We start from the raw sequence: 27,889 nt of genomic DNA, 5'->3' as shown, positions 1-27,889 counted from the left end.
TTAGGAGAAACTCTGCGTAGCCCCCTGAAATGCCCAGTCTAACACATGCTCCTAGCTCGCCCAAAACATACAATCTACGCAGTAATGTACTGTCTGACGATCCGCGGGCTCCAGAACTAGATAATGGAGAGTGGGCTGAAGCATGTCATCCTTCTCCTCAATTGATCCCTTTGACAGCATCAGACTCACTACTTCATTATATCAGCTCCTACTCCGGAAGAAGCAATGCCATTTGGCAGCACTACATCGAACAGTATTCTGGATGTTTTTTCTCCTCCTCGAAATTCCGTACATGCGCATTCCCCGTGGGTGAATGGTCTTGACTTCACTGTCACAGCAAAGAATATAAAAAGGAGAATCAATGAACATTTGCCAAATAAAAGATGGATTGCCGGTGACATGCACAATCTTGAAGGTCTGGACAGTGCGCAAACTGTAATGCAAGAATCTACCAACACATTGGATTTAACATTAAAACCACTGTCTACCAATACTACTAATTCTGCACAAACCATACAGGCTTTAGGAACAGAACCATCCAATGATATTTAAATTATCGCCTCTCCTAATTCCTTATCACCTGCAAAGACTTCAAATCCAGATCGGCAAACCGACAAAGTGGATTCCATCATGAAAACTTTTCAGGATGGGACACTAACTGCGTTGAGCTTCTAACGTCACTAGTCAATGTCTTTGAACTGCTTAAAATAGACGTTCAAGTTAATTCCGGTTCCCTTATGGAACTTACAAAGAACCTGTAAAACTCAGAATCGACACTAGTCGGTCTGTGTTCAGTACTAAATACTAAATAATGAGACCTCAAACTCCATTACTGATTTAAAAGATTCAGTGTCGAGACTTGAATCGAACATCTTTACACACAATTCAAATATTGAAAGATCACTAATACAGATGGAAGCATATATGAATGCCAATTATCTGCCCACAACATTCAATCAAGAGTCTATTAAACATGCTGGAGTAGTGGTGAGTTCTCCAATTCCTCACCAGTCAAATGATAACTTTGATGATACACCACACTCCGAATAAGTTCTCGAAGAATTTAGAAGACTTGCTAACATGGAAGATCCTTTTGCTGAAAATAAAGTCGTGACCATAGACCTGACAGACACTCAGCCAACAGCAGTAATTGAGATGCTTTCTGTTTCTCAACAGTCCTGCAATGGTCGAATGAGGCATAAAAAGAAAGAAAAACATTAGAATACAGAAGTTGCATCAGATAACATCAAACGAGCAAGGAAAAACAAAAATAAAAAGAAAATTAAAAGAAAAAACTCAGTTAAAGCAAGCTTTATTCAAGCTATCTCGCTCCCAGCCCGAGATTTGTTGGGGTTAGAGCATAAATGCAAAATAAAGAGCTTCCTATTGAAAATTGGACCACTGCTTCAAAGACTCGAATTGATAATCTACGACCCAAGAAAAAACCCCATACCATATCTGTCACTACTGCAGTGCAGACAGTAGAATGGTCCACTACCGCCTCTCAAACTTCACATCCTTCTACTCCTGTGACCTATGAATCTATATTTTATAAGTGTAAAAAATTCCCTAAATCACAGTCAAACTTGGGAGAAAATTGAAAAATCATTAATCATTTAACTATGAACCCACATTTGGATGCTAATGTGACAGTTGTAACTCGATCTTCCGATGCTGTTGACGCTCAAATGAACAAATGTAACCTGTCAGTCTCTACAGTGTGCGTTGCACACAGAAATGCTCCTGTTCACAAAAGTAACCTTATACCAACATCCTCCAACCAAACATCAGTACTTATCCAGAGTAGTGATCATACATTATTAACTCCCTGTAATACCTTAACTGAGGCTTTTTGTGCAAATCGTCCTTCCACCACATCTCAATGTCTCACTGAACCAGCGGCTAATCCTTGTTCTATTAACATTGTATCTACTGACACTCCTACAGATGCCTCTCCCTTTGCTATTCCCAGGAAATGGTTGCCTTAATTCAAGAGAGCGAAAGGTTTTAAATCCCTCAATAGAGGGGTGATATTGACAATTTTTAAAGAGATTCCTGACCTTGATTTAGTTTCTTCAAATGATATTGTATTTGTTTGATTTCCTAATAAAAAATGCACATACACTGCCGAATTAGGTTTGAAAACTAGATTGAGTGCTCACGCTATGCTACTTGCAAAGGCAGACCTAAACAACTTGGGTGTCGACATCTCAACCCAATAAATAAAGATCAAAGATGATGTAACATTTGATGACGAGAAAAGGAATCATGACTACCGCCCATCCCCAAGAGCCTTAGTGTCAACATTGGCTCATCCAACTAATACCTCAATGGTCGAAAATACATTTTCATTAATGCCTGCAAATTCTGCAATATGGGAACTCCTACTAGCGATTACAGGACAAATCTGTGATAAAATGAAAGGCGACACATCGTCTCTCTAGCACAATTTACCATGACATTTTTGGATTGGAACACGCAAAATCAATGAAAGATAACATTTTTATGAATTATGATTTGATTATGTTTCAATAAACCTGCTTACTGGAAAGTTTGAAGTTGGACAGGTTCTTAACCCTAGATCAACCAGCAATTAGAAAAAAAAGAAGAAGGGCGACCGGCTGGTGGACTTTTGATCTCAATACACGCCTCCAGAATTGCATCCTTTGAATTAATATCAAACACAGCCCAGGGTCTGATAGCAGCTCTGATTACCATTTCCGGTTCTAACCAACTTCAATCTATAATAGCGATCAATATTTATTGGAACCCCGCCTCTTCCATCCTAATCGATTTTTATAGATTCCTTGTTAGATCTTTTAGTAACATCTACTACCAAGTATACAACAGCTGGAATACTATTACCTAGGGACTTTAATTCACATTGCACCCCATTGGCCTCTGATTGTTCGTCCTCATCTGTTAAACAAGCTTCTGTAAAAAGTGATAAATGGTTAAGCTTCCTGAAAAGTTGTAACCTAAAAATGCTTAATGGAAATGTCACTGGAGATATTCCCACCAACTCTACATGGTCTCGAGGTCCCACTAAATCAATTTAAGATTATGCTTATCTTTCTGGTGACCTATTTAAGTGCTGCATATCTTTCCAGGTATTACCACAAGGCCTATGTGGCCACAATAGAATTTCTGCCATAATATCGATTAACTGTTCCCCAATCATTAGATCAGATAGGTCTGCCATTTATGTCACTAATGGCAGATACTGTCTACTTAAATAAAAAAATATTGGAATTACTCTAATCACCAAATTACAAAATTTGATGCAGAATATAGCAGAGGATGATTTGGATTAACTTTGTAACTCTGAAAATTACATAACCTTTTTATGGGAACTAAACCATCCATCTCATAGTAATCTCAGTACGAGGAAAACACACCTCCATTCTTTTCATGAAGAACCCTGGTTAAAAAAGAGACAGCTAAGAAAAGATATTAGAAATCTAAAATTGAAAAAATTAAATCACTCTGTATATACCTTAGAACTAAGTAAATTACGTGGCAATTACTGTAATTGGTCCCATAACCATAATTATCTTCGTTAGCAAAGAAATTGAAGTAATGTTAAAAGTATTAACAACCAAGAACTCCTGCAATTTCTGGAAATTAATCAATAACCAAACATCTCTCAGATTCAGCTGCAAACTAACGTGGTCTCCAACACCACCTGGTGTCAACATTTTAAAGTAATATATAGTTCCCCCTCTGACTCATCCCAAACCATTAGCTCAGATACAGAATGGCATATGATGATTGATGAAGAGACGATAATATTCTAATGTGTAAATCCTCTTCATCTAGAGCTGCATGCCCCAGGGGCCTTTCAAATGCAATATTAAAATCAAACTCCACCCTTTGGGCATCTTTTTTTAAAGTATTATTCATCAGAGTATTAAAATCCTCCAAGCTCCCACCCTTTTGGACGCCAGCCATTGTGATTCCTAACAACAAAAAGGGCAATCGAGCTGATCCTGGCAACAATCGCCAGATCACCCTTTTAGATGCATATGGTAAGATCTTTGCTGCAATATTGCTAAAACATCTAGAAGAATGGGTAATCAGTAATAGTATCTTACTCAAGCCACAGACAGGATTCAGAAAAGGTCTCTCTACATCTTTAAATGGCCAAATGATGTCCACCTAGCCAAAAAAGATGGTTGAATACTATGTGGTGCTTGGCACTGTCAATAGAGAGCACCTCTGCGTAATACTTCAATGGGGCATACCATCCGGCCTGTGAGCCATGCTGAGAGGCCTCCACTCAAATACTACTCTTCGAGTTAGACTAAATAACCATGGTGATCTGTCTGGCGAGGTAACAACGGAAAGAGGCGTGAGACAGGGATGCATCCTGGCTGCATGCCTCTTTAATCTTTACTTGGCTGATTTAAATAATGCACTAGAGCATCAAGCATTGACACGTCCAACAATCGGGAAACAACCTTTGTACTGGATTGCTTATGCTGATGATATAGTACTGCTTGACTACTCGCATAGAGGCCTTCAACGCCTTCTTTCTGCATTTGGCTCATATGCAAAAATAAATTATCTAACTGTGAATCTGTCTAAATGAGAATTCTGTCATTTAGGAGACCCATAACATCCCAAGTAATTTTAAGTGGTCACTCAATGATCAGATACTCCCTGTAACCATGGAACTGACGTAGTTGGGGATACAATTTCGTTCTATACACACAAAAACACTACTGGAACAAGAGCTTGATCTCAAAATAATACCACTTGTGGCTCAAATGAAAACAATTTGCAGTTCCTTCCATACATTTTCCATAGATCCTCTGATTAAATTTTACAAGGCCAAAGTTATTCCTTTTCTTCTATATGACCTTGATATAGTGCCCTCTCTCAGATGCTAAATTGGGCACGTCTAGAAGGCAACATTTGGAAAACCCTTTTCCATGTCCCAACAGGCTATCCAATTGTATCCTTGAGATACGAATTGGGACTTAATTCCTTAAAATCTCATCTATTATCGAAAATACTGTGGTTTTGTACCACATTATCTAACCTGTTTTCCTAGTTCTTATATGAGACTCAAATTCTTAAGATTTCGCCTTAATCTAATTAAAATGTGTGATATCCAATCGATTTATGATCATAAAACCTCTAAATCCACAACATGCAATTCATGCAAATGTGATGAAAAACAAACTCTACATCACCTTCTCATCTCATGGGAAGGAATACGAGCAAAACATGAAAAGTTCTTGCACAACTTTGTTGATGATAAAAGTCGAATATCAACCAATGACTTTTGGGAAAGATTAATAGCAGGTCATGAAAGATGTCTAACACTCGCTGTAATAAGGACCCTGGAAAAATTGAGTTTCGTTGAGCCAAGCAAAAGAGAAAAAAATAATAATAATAATGTATTTGACTTTTTGTCTTTTCTTCTCCAGCAAATACTATACTGTGGATTTACTGTATTGATTTTATCTTCTTATGTGCATTTCTTGGTTTTTAGTTCCTTTCACATTCTCCTTTTTTATTATACTTGTATTGAGCATAATGCAATTTCTGTTCTTTCTTATATTTATTGTGTCTTGAGAAAAGTTGTTCTATACGACTGTAACACAATAAAAATAAACAAAATAAAAAATAAAATGAACCATGTTGAAGTTAAATTCTATGTCAAGACCAGAAGCTCGGATTATGCTCTTCTTCCTTTACTTCAAACTCGAGCAGCATTATAATAATCAATATATATAAAATCAACAAAATAAAAGAACTACATTTCCCAAGAAATAGTCTTTTTTTGTAGTCCTTTTTTGATATGTAAACTTGAAACGTGATATCCTGAATGCCAAGCCCTTTCCTCAATACTATTGTCAATATGTATCTCCACAAAGTGAATCATACTTGCCCATGCAATTTGCTTTTAATGTGACACATGTTTCTAGACCACCAACGTTTCTGCCTTTCCTATTCACCTTCGTCGGGACATAGAAACAATAATGCCCATACAGTGGGAGGGAGAGCAAGGCCAATGTCTAATGGAGCACTATAACATCAAACTTGTTTAAAAACCCTCCATAAACTTCAGGGAAAGTAAACCAAGTGGTGCAGATTACCTGGGCAATGGAGAGGATAGGAAAAGCAATGTATCGTATGTACCAGGGAAACGTCTTGCAATGGTTTCACAAGTGAAACCAGTTCTGTACGCTACCACCAGATGGACACAGTACCAGAGAAGAGTACCTCAGCCTTAGAGCACAAACCCAAAATGGCCATGGGAGAGACACCTCCTGCGTGTGGTGGGGCACCCTGGCCAAGGGTGAACATGCAGCAAGAAGACAGGAAAGGACATATAAAGTGACAGAGAGGAAAAGGGAACAGAGCTGGTGAGACTGGAAAGAAGGCTGGAAGAAAGAAGGGGGACATTGGAAGAATGGGAGAAGTTAGAACTAGGGAAAGTGTGAAAAGAGACATGAAGTGGGATAGAGCGGGAGAAAGGGAAAGAAGCAGGACAGGAGAGAGACAGCAGAGAGAAGAGAGAAAAACATGGAAACCAGAGGAAAAAAGGAAGGAAGCTAGTTAAAAAGGACAAGAGAAAGGGAGACCAATAGTATTATGAAGGAAGCTCGGAGAGAATAAGGGGAAACAATGGAAAGAGACAGCAAAAGAGATAGAACAGAGAGGAAAATATACAAGGAGAGAAAATAAGACCAAGGGTTGCAGAGACAGTTACAAAAGGGAAAAAGGAAAACCGTAAGGAAGTGGTGGCATTAAGTATGAGACAGTACAAGGAGGTAAAGAGGCATGAACCCCACTATCCCAGTGCCATGGCATACTTTACCCTTTATGGGTCGCCCGTGTGCCAAGTTCAGCAGAGGGACCTTGGCTTTGCCCAGGTAACAGCCTGGCTCAGAGTCCTCATCATCAAAGCAATACACCCAAAGGCACTCAGCCCGCAGGTAGCGGTCCAGCTCAGAGGTCATGGGAATGGGGAAGGTGACGTGGTCTCCAAAGTGGGGGTTGTTACTGTAGGGCACGGTAGGGGTGTCGTGATCAGGGAAGTCAAAGAATCGGTAGATGGCGTAGGGGCTGGGCTGAGAGCCTAGCCAGCGGCTTCGCACCCCACTGCAGCCTTCCAGCCGAACCACAAGCTCATTCTTCTGCACCCCAGAATCAGGGGCGCCCCACGCCTGAAACAAGAAAACAAGGCATTCAGAAAAACCGGGCATTGCAGTTTGATCCAAAACAAAGAAAGAACATGGGTTGAAAAGCCATTCAAATGGTTCTAGTCTTGCAAGCTGTAGTGGTACATCCAGTTTAGATCCCAGCCCGTGTTTTCCATTTAAATGTGATCCAGGAGTTGGTGATGTGAGTCCCCCCAGGGTGCATTCTATACAAATCTTCGGCCATCTTCCAGTAAAGATGGTTTAGGGACCTGTGAGGTGATCCCTAGCGCTTCAATCTATGAAAGATACCGGATAGGCGCAAAAGTGGCAAGCTGCCCTGGGGTGGGAGTGCTAGTGATTGTGCAATCTGTGGAGAGCCTAGGCACAGTTTTTATATATAGGCAGGCAGTACCAGGTGAGTGATGTATGTGCGTTTCAGGCCTTGTTTGCTAAAGGTATGTCACTTAAATGTAAGTTCACAGGCCCCACTTCCTGGAGCATGACTGGACAAGGGTAATGGCCAGGCATGCATTCTATGGACTGCCCAGCTAACTATCGCCTTATCTCTATCACTCCTTTCCTGGGCAAGCTCCTGGAGAAACTTGCCATCTCCCAGCTTAATCTCCATGCTGAATCTGTTGGTAGCCTTCATGACCATCAGTCTGGCTTCAGAGCTGCCAGAAGCACGGAAACTGCTCTCCTGAACATCCGTGAGGACCTGCTCTCGAACCTTGACTCTAACATTCAATGTGTTCTCATTTTGCTTGATCTCTCTTCTGCCTTTGATACTGTCAACCATACCATCCTGCTCAACCATCTCTGTGATAACCTGGGTATCACTGGTCAGGCTCTGGCTTGGCTGACCTATTTCCTCTCAAATCGACCCTCCCAGGTCCAACTGGGGTCTTTCCTGTTTGACATCTTTTTCTCTACCTGTGGTGTCCCCCAGGGTTCTAACCTCTCTCCCTGGCTGTTCAACCAGTATCTGGCACTTCTCGCCCACCGCATCGCTGCTCTCTGCCCCAACTTTCAGTGCTATGCGGATGATACGCAGCTCATTTTCAGGCTACCCTCGGCCTCCTCTTCTCCTTCCCTCATCTCTGACTGTCTTTCTGCTATCCAGGAATGGTGTGCCGCCAACGACCTCTGCCTTAATGCCAGTAAGACAGAGATTCTACTCATCAGCACACCCACTCCCTCCTTCCCTGCAGCTCTCTGGCTGGCCTCTCTTGGCCCTCTTTCTGCTCCTACCTGCAAGGCAAAAAACCTCGGGGTCATCTTCGACTCCACACTCTCCTTCTCTCCTCACATTTCTGACGTTTCTAAGAAGTCACACTACCAGCTGCACCTCCTCAGAGGTATCCGTCCTTTCCTCTCCTTCCCCCAGAAGCTCACTCTCTCCAGAGCCCTGGTTCTCTCGAAGCTGGACTACTGTAACAGCCTCTATCTAAATCTGCCTGCCTCTACTCTCCGTCCTCTGCAACTCATCCAGAACAGGACTGCGAGACTTGTCCTTGGCCTCAAGCCCAGGGACCGTATCTCTCCAGGACTGAAATTGCTACACTGGATCCCTGTGGCTGCGAGGATTAAGTTCAAAACCCTCTGCATTGTCCACAAGGCCTTCTGGGGCCTGGGGCCAAATTACCTTGAACTCTCCCTTCCTAAATATCTTCCTTCTCGAGCACTTCGCTCTTCCGCCTCCAACTCCCTCAGGGTCAGCCGCTTCTCCAAGCAACGATTTGGGGGGAGATCTCTCTCCGCAGCAGGGGCCTCCCTCTGGAACAGCCTTCCTGCCTCCCTGAAACTTGAGGAGAACCATCTCCGGTTCCGGAAGCACCTCAAAACCTTCCTCTTTGCTTCTGCTTTCTCTCTCCCTCTCCCCTGCTAAATCACTGAAACTGTACTGAATCAGCAACTGGGCCACTCACCTATCTAGGTCCTTGGCCCAGCCACTCTCCCCTGCACTGCCTTCCTGCCAACCCCTGCACTGCGGGACTGTCTCTGTATCCCTACAGCCCCCCTTCCCAGGCTTGTCTGCACTTATCTTGCACTTGCCACCAGCTGCCCCTTATTATTTATCTTGTTCATTACTAACCCTGTACTGCACTTTCCCCTCTCCCTTTCCCCCTTGTACTTTTCCCGTCCCCCCTACCCATGCACTTGCGCGATCTGAATGACACCTGGCATAGTAGGATCGTTGTCTGTCTCCCCTTGTTCCCCCCTCCCTGCCTCGTCGCGCCTTGAAACACTTGTGTATAGGTGCGTTACAAATGCCATATCATATATCATGGCAAAATCAGGCCCTTCTTCCTATATTGTTTTATAGAGATGGTGCAGGGGACGGTTGTATTCACTGCTGAACCTGTCCCATTCCCTATCTGCACTGTAAGTGGTGCAGGGTTGGTGTGGCGATTCGCTCTGGTGTAGTTTATCCAGAAACCAGGACAAGTTTCCTGTATAAGGATTATAGAAGTATTGGGGCTTTCAGTACTGTGGTGTACTCAATGGAGGCCTTGCTTCCTATATGCCATTCAATTCAAAACAGCTTTATTTCGGCAGACTGCACCATAAAAGCAGTGCATTACAACAGATGAAAAGACAGTTCAATGAATGAGTTCATTGTTCCCACAATTCATGAATTACAATAAATACTAGGGATACAAAGTACAAATGTGAATGCCAGGGAGGAGCTGCCTCAGTCTCAGTGGAGCATTGCATTGAAATCGTAGGCCCTGATTCCTGTCGTAAAGTGGAACAGGGGATGTTGAGGTGCACTCATTGCTCTATCATATGCAGAAGCTCGGCCATGTTTCTAATATAAAAATGGCTTGATGGCAAGAACTGATAGGAGGACATTTTTTAAAATGTCTAAAACACTGCCAATGTGTGCTCTTATGCGTACTGCCGTCCCCTCCGTGCAATTTAGCTGGTTTGCACTACAAGGTGCAAAATATGAGCGTTATACCTGGCAGATCCAAGTCAACATGCATTTTGTAGTGTAAAAAAACCCCAAAAGAGTACAAATGCCTAAAACCATTTTTGTATGGTGGAAGTAATTTACAAATCATTCCTATGGAATCTGCCCGCCTGCTTTTAGTATATGTTTAAAGCCTGATGACGTCATAGGAATCCAATGGGTTTCTTTATAATGAAAATGACATGCAGGCAGAAAAACATTTGGTTTTGGCAGGCAGAGTGGCCAGTGACAGGCTCAAATGTAATCGCGTTCCGTGCCTCCACACCATACCAAAAAATCCAACCCTTATTGGCCCCCCCCCAGCACAATCGTGGTGTTTTATTTTGCCCCCCTACGTGTATAGTCTCCTATGAAAAAGGGAGTAACATTCCAGGGCCGCCTTATATGGAAATTCCAGGTCCTGGGTGCTGGATTAAGGTTGTGTACAGGGGTCCAACATATCCTTAATACCACAGCTAGTAAACACATAATATTTCCAATCTATGGACGCACTGTGGCATGCATGTGTTGTCGGCGCGGTGAGCCCCAGTGAGTCTGCACATTGGCAGAAATGTAGCCCAAAGCCTTGATCCTCTCCTTGTTCAGCTGGAGAGTTTGGGGGATTGGAAACCGCAGCCTCATCCAGTACTCCAGCATCCCAAAGTTCTCTCCATTTGGACCTATTCAGTAGGAAGAAAAAGAATGAAAGATCAGCTATGAGAAATACTGTAGCAACACTATGGCCTTCTTTCCAAGGTGGGTAGTAAGGGATAAGGGGCACCGGTAAGGAGACCGGTGCCAGTAATCCCTTTCTGCCCTACTACAAGGTCCCTTAGCCGGTCCCACCATTAACGGCTGGTCTGACCAGCCGTTGTGGACGGGACTCATTAAGGGACCAGAGCGCAAATAACGGGCTCGCAAGTCGGGGCTCAAATGGGAATGGGAATGGCATTTCCGTTGGAGACTTACCGGTCCCGCAAAGGTCAGACTGCAACGGTAAGTCCCCATTGAACCATACCGTTGTCTGACCCGCTATTGGTGGAGTCATGGCGCAAATTGCGCCATGGCTACCACCAAACTCGGAATGAGGGCCTATATTTCTAATCGAGTTTATTTGGGAGAGAACCCAATCTTTTTTCCAATTTATCCTACCACAATCCAGGGAGTGGACATAAGGATTCAAGGGGTGAACGCTTGTGATGTCCCTTTAAGCCGTATGCTATGCAAATGGTAACTAGGGGCAACAAGGTACATGGGGGAGGGGAACAAATGGCACAGACAAGGTCTCCTAACAGATGACAAACACAGATTCCAGAGAACATATCACCCACGGATGCCAGCGATTTATTTTCTGCCAAAACCACACAAAGAAATCACGCTTATCCCTGAGGGCAGACCAATCCTAAGCGGCATAGGGTAGGTAACTGAACCCATCGCAAAATACATTAACAATGTCATAGACAAAGAGGTACCTAAGATCCCAACTTACCTTAGGGATACTATGCATACCCTAGTAATCTTGCAAGGCATCAATTGGAAATCAGGATGCCTACTTGTGACTCTCGATGTGAAGGCTCTATATACCTCCATTGACCATACACTAGCTCTAAAAGCCATAGATCACACCTATGTCAAAGCCTCAGCGTCATTTTACTTACATATCGAAATGACAAAGGAACTCCTGGAATTTTCACTAGCGAATAATGTCTTTCTTTTCAATGGCACATACTACTGACAGGTTAAAGGCATTGCCATGAGTGCGATATATGTCCCGGCAGTGGAAAAACCTCTCTATGAATTATTACGAGCAAGCCTTTGTGAATCCTGACTTTAAATGACACATATACAAATGGTATTGGTACATCGACGAAGGACTAATGATATGGTCCGCCACACTGGATCAGCTTGTTCCATTCAAAGATTACCTCCACAGCAACTCCTTTGGTATCCAAAGAACGAGGAGTCACAGCTGTGACACCATAGACTTCTTAGACATTAGAATAACAACTGATGCCGAGGGCCTGCATACCACAACGTATAGAAAACCAAGAGAGGTCAACTCCGTTTTGTTCACCACTAGTTGCCACAGAAAGACTGTGATACAGAACATTCACAAAGGAGAATTCCTACGTGTGAAAGAAATTGCAGCAACGACCACAAACTTCTGAGAAACAGATTCAGAGAGAGAGGATACCATGACAATACAATTGAAAGTGCAATCAAAACAACAACATCTATCACCAGGGACACACTCCCAATCCGCAAATTGAAGGCCAAACCCAAAGATGGAACAATAAGATATGTTATTCAGTTCCACCAAGACTGCTATAAACTGCAGAAAATTCAGAATAAACACTGGCATGCGTTAGCCACAGATCAAGATATCCACAAATGGATCTCAGCAAGACCACAATTCTCCTTCACAAAGGCACCAACATTAAGAACGATAATAAGGTCCTCATATATGGCACCATTTCAACCGGCAAGCCAAAACTGGCTCAGAGCCTGGAAAATATCTGGCTTCCATAAATGCGGCACTCGTTCTACGTGCCCACATGCACTTAATGCAGTCTGTACTTTTCAACGACACACAATGTCACAAGATCGAACAATGTGTTAACTGTAAATCACAATTTGTGGTCTATTTTGTCATTTGTGTTTGTAAATTTAATTTTTTTTCTATTTCTATTAATTTGTAATGCGCAGGTAACTTGCAAGTCTCGGGGCGCAGATACATGGACACCTGGGACAACACAAATAACGAGACAGAGCGAATGTCTAAGCGATCATCTGGGCGATTTTAGGACGGCAGTTAATTAAAGATGTGAGTCTTTACCTGCTTGTGGAAGGGTAGATAATTTGCTTATCTTCTTATGTTGATAGGCAGGTTATTCCACAAACCTGCTGTAACAATCGGGAAGGATTTACCTAAACCTAGCTTGCGTTTATGCTTAGCTACTGCGATCTTGTTTTGATCAGCTGATCTTAGAGTGCAGGTAGGTACATATGTCTGTATTTTAGGTTTCAGGTACCCAGTGCCTTCCCATGAATACACCAGTGTGCTATGGTGAGAGCCTTAAATTGAGTTCTATTTTCACCTTTAAGCCAGTGCAGCTCTTTCCTGGAATTGCTAATGTGGTCGAATTTGGGAATGCGCTTAATAATTCTGACCGCATTATTCTGTATGATCAGGTAAACTTGAAGGCATTTGGTGTTTGCCCAACCGGGCATTACCATAATCCAATCGGGATAAGATAGTTGCCCTAGCCACCGTGGCATAATTGTCCTCTGATAGGTATGGTCTGATGGCTACTTTGGAAGTACCAGCAGGGAGCTCAGTACAAGAATCGGAGAATTTATGAGCCTACTAAATTCCCAGGACGGCAGATAACCTCTGGCCACACACTAGCAAGACATTCACCAGCTGGACAACAAGAGGGACATCCAGTTCATTGTGCTGGAAATTGTCAATTGCAATATATGAGGAGGGGACAGTGAGCTCAGACTTCGACAAAGAGAAGCTAAACTAATATGTAAATATAGGTGTGTCAGCAAGGGCTTGGACACTGAACATGAACTGAATGTTTTCCTCTAAAGCACCACAACCGATTTTAACGAATTAACAAATTACTGATAGCCCTTTATCTACCTTTGTAACCCAGACCAACACCACACACAGCCTTCCTATGGCTCCTCGTTGCATTCACTTTAGACTTGCCCTGCTCAGTTCCTTCCATATTAAAGAACAATGTGTCCTTACAAATATTGCCTTTTAGCTTCTGGCGCAGTCCGCACTATAAATCTACAATACATCAATCACTACGTGGCAAGGTTTTTTTTCCCTCACCGCCCCTTGGGTTCTTGCGACTATTCATATTTACTCCGCACACCATTAGGATCCTTATCACGGCCATGAATGCTAATAATGGATTTTATTATTTCATCTAAATATGGAACTTCCCTCCGTACATACATCAGACCTAAGTCCTCGACATGCACGTTAATCGACATCATTAATCCTCAATCATCAAAACACTCTGTTAGATGGAGATCCGACATACAAGCATCTCTGAACCAAACAGAGCCTCTGTTCCTACAGGACAATCATTTGACACTCCATACAGTTATTTAACCACTAACAAAGATGTCGGCCGGGATCGAAGATCGCTGGGACCGCTCATATTTGTGCAGAGGCCCTCCAGGCCTTCAGGTAAATCCCCAGCACCCAGGACTTCGGCGATTTGATCACCCCCCCCCTAATTTTCTGACCGTGCCGGCCACACGTAGAATTACGCCCACACATTCCTTTACACCCAACTAAGGGGAGTTAATTCACCATGCCATTAACTTTTCTACTAGCTCTTTTTGACATTCGCCATGCACTTACCAGACCGCTCCGTTAGGAAATTACCAGAGGCAATGCTTTCTATAAACTATCTAACTGGTACTGCACCCCTAAAACTGCCAACCACTTTGAATGAATGCAAATCGTTCACTTTTTTACTTCATCTAAACATGCAACTTCTTTCCCTACGTATATCAGACCTAACAAGTCCCCGACATACATGTTAATCAACATCATTAATGCTCAATTATCAAAGCACTCTTCTAGATGGAGATCTGACATACAAGCATCTCTGAACCAATCAGAGCATCGGTTCCTATGGGCCAATCATGTGACCCAATACAGTTCTTAAACCACCAACAAAGATGGCGTCCGGCATCACAAGATCGCTGTTATCACTCATCTTTGTGCAGAGGCCTTCCAGGCCTTCAGGTAGGTCCTCAGCACCCGGTACTTCAGCGATTTGATCACCCCCCCCCTAATTTTTCGATCGTGAGCCCACACTTAGATTTGTAGCCACATATTCTTTCACACCCAACCTAGGGGAGCAAATTCACCAAACCGTTCACTACTAACGTTTCTACTAGCCCATCCTGACTATAGTCATGCACTTACCAGACGGCACTGTTACAAAATAACTGGTAGCACTGCCTTTTTCCAAACTATCCAACTGATACTGCACCGCTCAAAATGCTGACCACTTTATGAGAAACCTGCACGATAGGCCTTCCATAATAATTAGAACTAACAGCAGCAGTGCACACATGACCGGGTTCATCGCAGCCTCCCCCAGCCAGCCATAGCACACTGACCCCATGCTTTCAGGCCATGCAAAACCAAGCGGCCCACAGCTACTAATGGAAACCCCCCTTTCCATATAACTCTGATGATATAACAGGATGTGACTGGCGAACATTTCTCAGCAAGTGGCTCAACTAGACTACTAGGGTGGGCACACATTAGCATGCGTTAACATTGCAGCTGACACACCTTCGCTTTCCACTATGAATCCTTCCCAAACCCTATACATCACTATTGCTTTCCAAACAGCCCCTAACGAAAGATTATGTATGCTTGCCATGCAGGTTATCCAACCGCAGTCTTTATTCAAGAGCTCCTACTTCAACTGTACTTATCTATATCACACACGGTAAGCACCCAGAGCATCTGGCACTGCATATCGATCAGACAACTCATGGCCGGATACTTAAGCTATTCTCTTCCCATCTCTCCCTCTTCCTGGTGCCACACACCGAATTGACATGTATTAACCTCGCTAAACATCCATGTTTCGAACCATGTCATGATAAATGACACCTCTATGATGTAAAACCTGTTGCATACCATGTCACTCATTGCAATGTTTTCAACCTGGGTTAAACATTATTATATTAACAACTGTCACAACACTAAAATATGCACTCCTACATGTCACAAAACAACTGAACTAAACACCATGAACACTGGAAGGTGCAATTAAACTTCACCTTGGGTTTCACCAAACGGGTGTGGTTCTTACAACCATTTATCAACTGCACAACATGTATACTCATGACAGCCTTGATAAGGACATCTGTTTGGTCGAAACACGTGTCTACTTAAATGTGTTCATTAATCACTGTTCTGCCTATGAGCAAAGAAGTGATAAGACTTTTCGTTTTCTGCATCAAAATTGAACCAAGTATAGTAGCCATACTCTCAGTCATCCCACTCCTAGGTGACCCTGGCTCTTAACCAAACCCACTGACTACTGTTAATAAATGTATGCATTTCTATCTTTAAGGGGCTATGAGGATCATAATATAAATTCTTATATAAACTGCCTCTTCATGGCACGTTCTGTGGTTGCTGCTGACCTGAACATATGCACAGAGCCGTTCAGGTGGCATCAAAGACAGGACTCCTTTTCTTGGGAGTATTCTGCTTTCAGGGAGTAAAGTGGACAGGTACCTGTCAAATCTGGAGCCTTGGTGTAGTGGAGCAAAAGAACCACGAGGCTTCTGGTCTGACACAACGCAGCCATCTCCTTCTATGGGTACCATTCTGTGGCCATAGGAAGTTGTTGAAGGATTAGTTAGAAGAAATGTGTGTGGATTAGTAATGATGCAGACTTTCACACACTCCTGATTCTGATGGTCAGTTGCAAGCCAGTAGTAGCCAACCAGGCTGGGGCACGGAACAACGTTGCCCTTTTGGCCACTAAGTCAAGACAGTGTCTATAGAACATAAGAGATTGAACTAAACAGAATAAAGTGGGCCTTTGCGAGCATTCAGGACAGAATGGTGCACTTTGGTTATTTCTTGGCTGTGCTGCATAGGAAATTAAAGCCACTCCATTCTTCGGAAGGATATGACAGACTGCGGACGATCTTGATTCAAAAGGGAGGGAAGAACAGCTGCTAACAAGGAAGTCTGCACTTTGAATGTTCTCCCTTGAAATGAATAGAGGCAGAGAACATTGACAAGGGCCGCTGATATGACCTGACAATGGATAATCAAAATTACCCAGGTGGAATTTTTCTTTTTTAAAATCTGTATTGCATACTCTTCACAAACGTCTCTGTTAAATGGGTGGGGATTTCTAACAATAGTCAAGGCATAGTAATTCTGACAAGTACTGCGCATCTACGAAAGGTAAGTAAGGGGCCCCTTCTCCATGGCACTCTGGTATCTACCTCTAGCTGCCAGTAAATCGGTTGCTAATGAAGAGTGAAAATGACCAGATCCCTGTTGCTCACACATTTATCCCAATGTTGCACCTCATTAGCAAAGGCTCTCGAATACATGTGGTTAGTTTCACAGCACCCTTTAATGTCTTGTTATGGCTGTGCCGTCAAGAGGTGTTCTTGGATAGCTCTCTACAGAGATTGTCTAATTTAGTACTTTTTCTAGCTTTACCATCAGAGGGTACTCTAAGAGTACTACCTGGCTCATTTGCCCTTTGATCAGCAAATGCAACAGTAAGAACAGTAGTTGGCCTCTTGCAAGTGCTGCAGAGATAACACAGCATGCACCCGGTGATGCAATGTTGGTCGTCACTTGGGTATTCAACTGACAACTCCTAACGCTGACCAAAATACCTCACCATTTCCTCCCTCCCTCTTAAAAGTCATTAGTTTTGCTACCACATACCATTCAGCTCTGCTGTGCCGTGGACACAGTCTCCGCTGTCAAGCACCTCTCCAAACTTCAGAAAGCAAGCAGCCAGCATTCGATGATCCGTTGCCTCAGCCATGTGCAGGTCCAGACGGGCAGTGGCACATTGCAGATACTGCAGGAAGGGCTCGTCCAAACGGACAGCGTATTGGGAGGTGAAGGAGAAGACTGGCTGTGGGCCATGCACCACAGGCGTGGCGTGTGTCTCAAAGTCATAGAAGGCATAGGTGCAAAAGATGGCAGGATTTAGATCACCTGCCTGCCTCAGTGCCTCGGAGGTCAGGTGGGCCTGGCGAATGTGCAACTCGAAGAGGTTCTCACCCCGCTGCAGTTTAGGCACCTCGTCAGCCACAGTTTCATCATCTGAAGGTAGTGATGGTCTGAAGGATTGGTGCTGGGTTCCATAGGCTATATCTTTAAGCTGCCCTGAAACAGATATCAAGGGTAAATGACACATGTCCAATCATTTGTAATGAAATGTACCTTAAGAAATTGGTACTCCCAAAATACATAAGAACAGTGAAGTACCACCGGGAAGACCGATAGTCTCTTCTAGATACTCCTTATAGGAAAATGTTTCAAAATACTTGGACCACTTTCTTCAACCTTTTGTTAAAGACCTAAATTCATACATCAGAGATGCTACAGATCTTTTAAGCAAAATACAAGACATGCAATGGGACTATTACTGTTTAATGGTGACATTAGATGTAGTCTCGCTTTACACAAGCATTCTACATCGATATGGTTTATTAGCCTGTAAACATTTTTTGGATTGCAAATCGGTCAGCTACAAACAACATAATGAAGTACCTCTAACTATACTACAGTTCTGTTTAGACAATAACATATTTTTGTTTGAAGAACAGCTGTACCGCCATAAATGTGCTACTGCCATGGGCTCGTGATTAGCACCTACCTATGCATATCTGTACAGGCGGTGGTGGGAACAACAATAGGCATGGGCAGACAAGTATGAGGGACAATTAGAACACATAATAAGGTGGTATCGGTTTATAGATAACATCTCCATTATATGGAGAGGCACTGAGAGAGCACTGCTCGAGTATGTAGAGGAACAGAATAAAAATGACGTCAATATGAAATTGACATGCACTTATAGTGCAACACAATTGGTGTTCCTAGATGTCAAGCTTTTTATTCAAGATAAAACAAATCTGTAGTAAACTGTACAGGAAACCCACATCTTCCAATTCCATTTAACGTGCTACTAGTCATCATCCTCAATCTGATAAGGGCCAAACAGAGTTGTACACTTAACCAAGATTATGAGGAAGAGGCTAACAAAATATGGGAGCATGCTTTAGTATCGAGATGCTATACCTCCACAAGTATTATTGGAGCCTTTAGCAAGACTAATAAGAGAGCAAGAAGTGAACTTCGTTTAGTTTCTAAAGAGAAAAAGCTAACAAAACAACCCATTAGGTTTATCACTCAATACAGTAAACAGGCAGGACAAATCAGGAGTGTTCTTCATAAACACAGGCAAATATTGGAAGCTGATAGAGATATGAGTGAGATCTTGAGTAATGAGCCAAAGATAGCGTTCTCCAAAGCCAGAGCATTAAAAGATCTAATTTCACCCAGTGGTTTAACATTAAAGAAAAACACAGATCAATGGCTATCCAACACATTCTTCTTGATCAATGACATTTGTGATGTCATCTTTGATGTCCTGGGTGTTAGTCTTAGCAGTGCACAGTGGTGGCGCGAGTTATGGTTGCTTAGGTTACCATAACTGGCACATTTCTGGGGTTTTTCGGTTTTACTTCGAACCATAACGTCCCTTTAACAAAGTTTTATTTACTGAATTTCATAGGTTTTTAGTAGCGCAACATATCATAACGTCCCTTTAACAAAGAGAGAAAGAGGGAGAGAGAAAGAGAGAGAGAGAGAGAGAGAGAGAGAGAGAGAGGGTTCCTGCTACTTACCCTGAAATAAGCTTCTCAATAAGCATATTCTCTTTTAACCACTCTTGAAAATGCCATGCATTATAGCATTCTGCACCTGCTCACATGAAGCAGCAAATAATTGCAATGCTCTGCATTTAAAAATGCTTCTTTTTAAGAGCAATTTCATTAAAGTAAAAAAATGCATATGTGCATTTACAGGAGCACCGTGTGTCACTTTTTCATAAAAGAAAGTCAAGCAGATATAATAGCTGTGTAGACCATTTTTAAGTAACACGTAGTGTGCACCAGTTTAATATGTTGGCAGCACATGCATACATCCCAACATCACCCATTCCAATCTGTAGGTGATTATCAAGTCTTCATTTTTGCCTTTGCATTCTGTGACTTCCAATTACATTTCTTCTCCGATTATACAAGTATGATATGATAGTTCATTTACATAGCGCCTATACACAATGTGTTTCAAAGCGCTTCAAGGCAAGGGAGGGAACAAGGGAAAATACAATGACTTTCTTAGAGACCATGAACAGTAAGGATGTGAAATTCACTATCGTACTTGGCCTGATGACATTTAAAATAGTGCAAGAGCTAAGACATAGATAAGGAAGGGAGGGGGAGAGTGGGAAGGAAATGGAAACAGACAGGCTACTACCATACTAGGCCTGACGACATTTCTGATATAGCCGGAAAAAAAACAAAAGGTGAGGGAGAGGGGTGCAGAAAGGGAGGGGAGGAACAAAACAAGCGACTACTATCGTACTAGGCCTGATGACATTTCAGATAGCGCTGGAGGGGGGGAACAATAAAGGGGAGGAGGAGACAGACGAGGTTGCTATCATACTAGGTCCAGGAACAATTCTGATAGAGTAAGTGCATAGAAGAAAGTAAAGGTAGGAGTGGAGGAGATAGGAACAGGGAGAAAGGGAGAGGAGGAGAGAACAGAGAGTAAGAGTGAAAAAGAGTGGAGAAGCAAGAGGGGCGAGCGTATACAATTGCAGAAGTCAATAGTAACATATAATGTTGCAAGCCAGGATACAAGATAAAGATTGGAACAGCATGATTCAGGGCCACCATGAGTACAAGATGCAAAGAAAGTCCAGCATGAGAGTTGAGAAAGGGTGACGCACCATGAAACAATGAAGTCCATAAAAGTCAAGTCCAGCATTGGCCACAAGACGGTGATGGTAAAACCAGAATGTATCATGACAGACTCCTGCAGAAGTAGGCTAGAGGGGGAGGGAGGGGGAGCAGGGTAGAAGAATCAAGCAAAACAGGCAACACCTGTTTGCGAGAAGGGTGGGGGGCACAAGGGAACATCACAGGGGGACCAGAAGGGGTGGGGATGGCCTGTGGGGACAGAGGGAGTAAACACATGTTGGTGCATGCTTACCTGCTGTCTAAGCATGGGTTCGGGCCCTGGGTCCTCCTGGTCCGAACAGGTCCAAACAGGAATTGCCCTTTTCTTCATCTGCCCTTCGCTTCGGACACCCGGGTGAGCGACGCCTTTGATCTAAGAGTTAAGAGTAGGAAGGAAGAGGCAGGGCTAAGAAGGTGGGTGGTGCTTAGGCCAGGTGACCTCGATCCACTTGCACCTGCTCCCCATCTGCAAAGGAAAAGAGGCTGGAGGGCTCCTTAAATAGGGAAAAAGAGCGGCAACCAGAAAGGCACCAGGTGGGCGGGGCTTGCTAAGTGGGGAAAGTAACAGAATGCAAAGAAAAAAATGAACTGGACTTGAAGATTCAAAACTGTGACATTTATATTGAATGAAACATTTAAAATTCTGTGCATTTCAAAATGTTTATTTTTAAAAGCATTTTGATGAAAGTTAAAAAATGCATATGTGCCTTTATAGCAGCACTGTGTCACTTTTTCATAAAAGCAAGGAAAAGGAACTAGAATAAATTTGTAGATGATTTTTTTAAGTGGCAGTTAGTGTGTGCCAGTTTAATATGTTGGCAGCACATGCATACATCCCAACATCACCCATTCCAATCTGTAGGTGCTTATCCAGTCCGTTTTTTTTCTCTACAATCTGCGACTTTTATAATGTGAAAAGTGGAACTACAAATCCCAGAACACAACCAAAAAATCTACGACTACATAAACACCTACAGATTAGCAGGCATCATGTTGGCAAGCATGCATATACTCCTAACATATTAAACATCCACACATCAAGTGCCATTTAAAGGTGCACTGCAAATCTTTTCCATCAACCTTTCTCCTCTTTTACAAAGAGAGTACACGCAGAGCTTCTATAAATGCACATATGCATTTCTTAACGTTCATGAAAATGCTCCTAAAAACAAACATTTTTAAATGTCCAGCTATTTCAGTAACTCTTTTTCCCAACAACTCCTCCTACCGTCATAAATAACAACCTTGCTTACTAAAAGTACTTCACCATTACCACATATCCCCACTAACTTTCTTTTACAATTACAGGAAAGAATGACATTGCCAAAGACAAGTACCAAATAAATAATACCCTTCATATCCTACAAAGTATATACTTTAATGTACCGTGTGCGCCCTGAGGCCTACGGGCGAGTGGCACTTTATACAAAATGCAATAAATAAATACAAATAATACTGAACAGTTACTGTCTAAGCCTAATTGACCCCGCCATTTATCACGGGTGTGCATCTAAGCAAAAACTATTATAATGGTAAACCATTATTTCCTGTTAACTATATGTTGGAAGCTCGCCCTGAAGATTAGCTGCTATTATGAGGCATTGTATGCCTTTTTGCTAAAACCGTAACTACTGTTTTCTAAAAGTTATGAGATGAAGACATGATGGTTTGATTGTTTAGGGAATTTGATGTATTTTTTCTCGTTATTTATAACTTTGTAGCTAAATTGTTATGTATTCCCTTTTTATGATGATTTTTACTCTAAATATGTTTTCTTTTTCTTCTTACGTAAAAGCTATATCAATGTGTAAAGTTTCAATGTAAACTAAATCACAATAAATATTATTATAATACATAAACACAAATAAAAATATATAAATGCAACAGTACAGTTCCACTATACATTACCTTCAGACACCCTTTTTGAACCAATATTTCTTTCACTCTAACTCATTATAGTGCACAATTCAGTCTCTTTCTATTCCCACCTTAACACCACCATTGCAACACCCACTGCTTTCCTGAAAACATCAGAATGTCCCTACTGATTCAATCACCCCACCACTCCCTTACTCAGTAACCCAACAACACCATCACACCTGTACAGACTCTTACTCTCACAACCTTCCAAACCACACCTAGTATGCCATCTCACAATCAAACAGCATTAGCCTCTTCAATCACACCCACACACCCATTCATTCACAATACATACATACACATTCCACAACTTTCAAACCCAAACTTTCTCTTTTCCCAACAGACACAACAAAATATCTACTTAAAAGCAACTGCGTAGAAAAGAAAGGAAAAATTTAGCAAATAAGAGTAAAAGCAAACCATATGGTCATCCACCTTTAAAACAATTTATAGAAAACATTAAAACAAAAGGGCTAGTAACTTTACTTAACAAATGTAAACCAGTCACATCTAAAAAAGGTAAGGCCCCTCTTGCAAAAACTAAAAGTAAAAAAATATATGCAGAGAAAAGCAGACCTACTGATGAACCTAACACTGTATCTACCAGTGTTATCGTAGGCAACGTAAAGCAATCCAAAAAATTAATGTTACAAAAGATTTCCCACTGTAGAGTTCTTCACAATCTTATAAAACCAGCGGAAAAGTCACGATATACCCATACAAACTTCTACAGGAGACTAATCCTCGAAGTTCTAATTGACAGCACATTTCAACTAAAGAGAAAATTGTTTATATTAATTTTAAACAGAATGAAACCACTAACTAAATTAATCAATACATTTCAGAAAGTACTTCTAAACATGCACAATGTCAATATAGATACCTGTTCAAACTTCTGTGAAGGTGAATGGATTCACACAAGCAGCACATAACCATATTTCAATGAAGAGGTTTATAAACAAGAGCAACAAATACCAATTGCCATAGACGGTAATGGTCGAGAGTATGAAATGGTAGGAGACCCCATCATGGCAAAAGAAACCCTGATAGAAAAAACGTCTCCAACAAACTTTCAACCAAATACTCCTTTCACCCAAACAAACCGTCCAGTTTACAAATAGACATGGAGCTTAATTTGTAACGTACGCCAACAATCCTTTACATCTTTATGACGATTCCTCAATCACTATGTGAAACTAACAGATAAAAGTAAAATGAAAACTTTACAAACCATGGACTCTAGTGCGCAGCCACATTGGACTTCGAGGACATTCATTAGCCTGAATTTTAGGAACTGGTTGCAAAGCACCTTCCAACACATCAAAATGTTAGCAACACACCATTCCGCTATATGGAATCTTGTGCTTATGTTATGTTATGAATACTTATTATGTGCATGTACGCCCGAAGGCACCATGGCGCGGAGTAGTACATAGCAGAGAAAGTGCAGGAAAACAAAATCAGCAAAAGAGTATAGTTTTAAGAAGACGGCAGAAGGCCAAATGAGTCTCGATGGACTTAAGCTTGAGGGGGAGACTATTCCACAGCCTACCCACAACCTCAGAGAAGGCTCTGCAACCCACTCTCTGGAGACGGAACTTGGGAACAACCACCAATCGCTCACTACTAGCGCGAAAGGCCCGATTAGGAACATAGGTCAGGAACTTATCCTGAAGACATATCAGCCCCACTTGATAAACTGCACGATGAACAATGCATAACGATTTTAAAAGGAATCCATTGCTGCACTGGAAGCCAGTGCAAATGACGCAATACCGGACTGATATGAGCGCCATAGGGGGTAACAGTCGCAACTCGGGCCGCTACATTTTGGAGAAGTTGCATGCGTCGAACCAGACCAGCCGGCTGGGCCAAGAAAAGGGCAATGCAGTAGTATATCCTACTAGAAACTAGTGCAGCCACTACTGGAGGGCTCAGACGAGCTGGAAGAAAGGGCACAACTTATCGAAGAACTTGCAGCAGAAAGTGACCAAACTGGCACACAGCACTAACCTGTGCCGCCATAAACAGCGATAAAGACAGATAGACCTCCAAATTCTTCACCACTGTAATTGGAATAGGAAGGGCCCCAGAGAGGCAGGCCAAAAGGAAGAAGACCGTAATTCAGGGGTGGCAGGGGATCCCACCACCAAGACCTCCGTCTTTTCCCCATTCAACTTGAGCCAGCTGGTACTCATCTACTCCCCCACGGCCAAAAGACACTCATACAAGTGAGACGACCCACCATTCTGATCAAGGTGAAATGGCCCAGGATTTGTTTGTCTTCTGCGTAAGAATAGCGACTAAAGCCGTGGAAGCGGATGAGAGCAATCAGTGAACAGATGTAGATGTTAAATAACATTGGGGAGAAGGCGGAGCCCTGGGGAACACCACAAAACAGGAGGTGAAACAGGCCAACACAGGGTCTGATATCCCTATCGCTGCCAGCCTACAGACACCATTTTATATCTACGTCGGCACTATTTGCCACACTTGTTTTTGGAATTGTAATATTTGTGTACATAGGTCACTATCTGTAGTTTCTGAAGGTATGTCGAACTTAATGTATTTTTCAATGAACTGTAATAAAGTGGTGTCACTGTCATGGACAAATTTGGGAGCATCTTTTATTCACAAAAGCATGTGGATGTGTGATACTCCTTTGGATTGATATTCTAATCTCCAAAAGAAGTGTTGCACTTCTGAGAGCAAAAGGGTAATTTTATTGGAGATAAAGTGTAGCATAGTAATGAAGCGACAGTGAAAGTACCTTTATACAATAACAGGGTCAAGAGAACAGAGTTCTCCTGGTGTTTTTATACCTATTCCCTCTTTGTTTTGGTTTGCAGTGCGTAAGAAGTCGTGCAAGTTTCCAATGCATTCTCTGCACAACTTAAAGGAACAAACCATGTGGGTGGGCCTAGCTTCCTTAGCATACAACGTTCATCAGCGTTACATCGGAACCAGTATTCTTTTGTATCACGCTTGCTTGCATACTTGACTGCAAAACTTCATTGTTGTCTTTTATCTTTTGAGGCAATTGGGTAGCGGACATGTTTAAAAAATGAGAGGTCTGATTCTGGTCTTCATAATACATTTGTAAAAAGCGATATTCTGATGCACTAATTTGTGTGGACCTTTCATCATATCTTTCTCCTTTTCCTATAGGAAAGAGTAGAGGAAAAGAACATGCTTCTATACTTTTTCCCCATTTGTTCATTGGGGCTCCTTTGACTTGACGCATTTGATATGTTTCTAATGCATCTTGAATGGTGTTTTTGGAGTGTAGTGGGTGAACTGTATACTGGTCCAAAATGTTGGCTGCAGTAACAGCACCTACACGATCAAATTGGCCAGTTGCTGGTGAATCTTGAATTATTTGGGTGGCTTCTCTTATGTTTTTCTCTATGTTTATATCTTTGTAGCATTCATTGTTTTCCTTTAGCTATTGTAGGGCTTGTCTAACTTTGTTTAAATGGACTAGTTGTTACCAAATTATTTTGTCTTTTGTTGGTAAACCATTAGGTAGTACAATCAAAGATTGATTTATTGGTTGTTGTACTCCCAGAGTTTCTACATTTTCTGCCCTCACCCCAGCCCTTGTGGGATCCCCCTTCACATTATTTCCATTTCCACCACTGATAAAATAAACAAACAACATTTGCATGTATGTCAATGTTGTAGATGCCCATACTGTAAAATGTCTATCAAAATGACGCAATGAGGACAATAATATGCGGCTTGGACTTATTATGTATGAAGAAAATATAACAATGTGTTTAAATTGTTGTAAATCTTTACACGAAAATAAGCTGCCTATGTATTCAACTGTAAACAATATGAAACCCTAACCTATTCCAAAAATGTGACAATATTTAAACTTATACAAACACATAATTATTAAATTAGTATGTTGTTTTCAAACAAATGTACGCTTATAAACATAGGCCCTCATTATGATTTGCCCGGTGCTGTATTAATGTGCTGGTATTAACGTTTACCGGCACATTACTGCAACGGCAAGCTACGAGTTTGCCGGTGAGGTGGCTGGAATAGCTCCAGCTAAAAGCTGGAGGTCATTCCACCACCTTCTTGGCAGAATTAGTATTACAGGTCCCAGAAATACCGGCTTCTGTAATAAAGGCACACCCCGCCATGGCGAGCAGAGGAATGGGGAGTTACACTGTCACCCGGCTCTCGGAATTTGGTGGATATTCCACCAGACTGAGTGTCGGTAAGAGTAATACAGTTTGCTGATATCCTGGCGGATTTACGACCAGGATACCAGAAAACTTGTAATGAGACCCATAGTCAGGAAAAAGATCAGCTAATGATTAACAAAAGCATTACAGGACAAATATACATGATAATGTTGAATCTTTCGTTGTAAGATGTGCTATTTGTTTTAATTAATGGAGTGCCACCAAAAAGTAAAATAATATGCCAAGAACTTGTTGATTACACAAAGTGTCCCAATGCTTAAAATTGTTAAAAGCAAACAGTAAACATTATGAAAATGTAAATGTTGAAAAACATATCAATTCAATCCATCTAGCTGTAAATGAAAACCTGCGAGGATTTGAAAAGGTTGAACTACAAAATAGTGAAAACCTATATGAAGAATACACTAGCCACTCTTTACATTCAAAAGACGTTATAGGTGATCCAATACAATTATTTCAAATGAGGCAAGCAAAGGCCATATTATTAAGTGTGTGGGATAAATACTTAAAAGAACGATGATTTGCTCAATTGTTCACAACAGGAGAGGGTGGAAGATTAGATGACAGACTGATACAAATATCTGCTTTAAAATAAAGAACAGGTTGCATGTATACACCATATCCTAGATTTAGACTAGACCATAAATATATTATTCACTTGCTTTATGAAAGTGAATTAGGAACCCAATTAGGAAACCTGTGTTACTGAGTTGCCAATACTTTTAATACAAGAAAACGTTATCCAAATATGACTGCTTCAGCACTAGTTGAAAAAGTTGAAGCTAAAGATCAACTTTTGGAAAGTAGCATTACAAACATTTTAGCAAACATGCGATGTACAATAGAATTTTGGTACAGGCATTTATCAGAATTAAATTGCACTTTGCAAAATCTTGGCTCACCAACATGGTTTGTTACTTTGAGCTATGCAGACTATGCATGGGAATAATTATTAGAGTGTTCAAAAGAAGCCAAAGCACATCTTCCTAACATTAACACTTTAATATCACATGAACTTTGTGCTTGATCCAGTGGATGTATCAAGACATTTTCACCATCGA

General features: G+C 41.8%; 1 protein-coding gene across 8 annotated transcripts in view; it reads right to left on the bottom strand.

Moving 5' to 3' along the window:
- Positions 1-27,889, bottom strand: part of RPGRIP1 (RPGR interacting protein 1) — a 638,645-nt gene that overhangs the window by 346,191 nt on the left and 264,565 nt on the right. For all 8 annotated transcript variants that reach the window (XM_069633891.1, XM_069633894.1, XM_069633896.1 and 5 more), the window contains 3 exons: positions 17,591-18,040; positions 10,627-10,793; positions 6,833-7,181 (listed from right to left, as the gene is read on the bottom strand). In XM_069633891.1, coding sequence (XP_069489992.1) covers positions 6,833-7,181; positions 10,627-10,793; positions 17,591-18,040 — 966 coding nt within the window. The remainder of the gene's footprint in view (positions 1-6,832; positions 7,182-10,626; positions 10,794-17,590; positions 18,041-27,889) is intronic.

Source organism: Ambystoma mexicanum, chromosome 13, assembly GCF_040938575.1.
Source record: "Ambystoma mexicanum isolate Mex_15411 chromosome 13, UKY_AmexF1_1, whole genome shotgun sequence".
NCBI lineage: Eukaryota > Metazoa > Chordata > Amphibia > Caudata > Ambystomatidae > Ambystoma > Ambystoma mexicanum.
The sequence above is the reverse complement of the archived record's forward strand: the minus strand, read 5'-3'. Positions and strand labels throughout refer to the sequence as shown.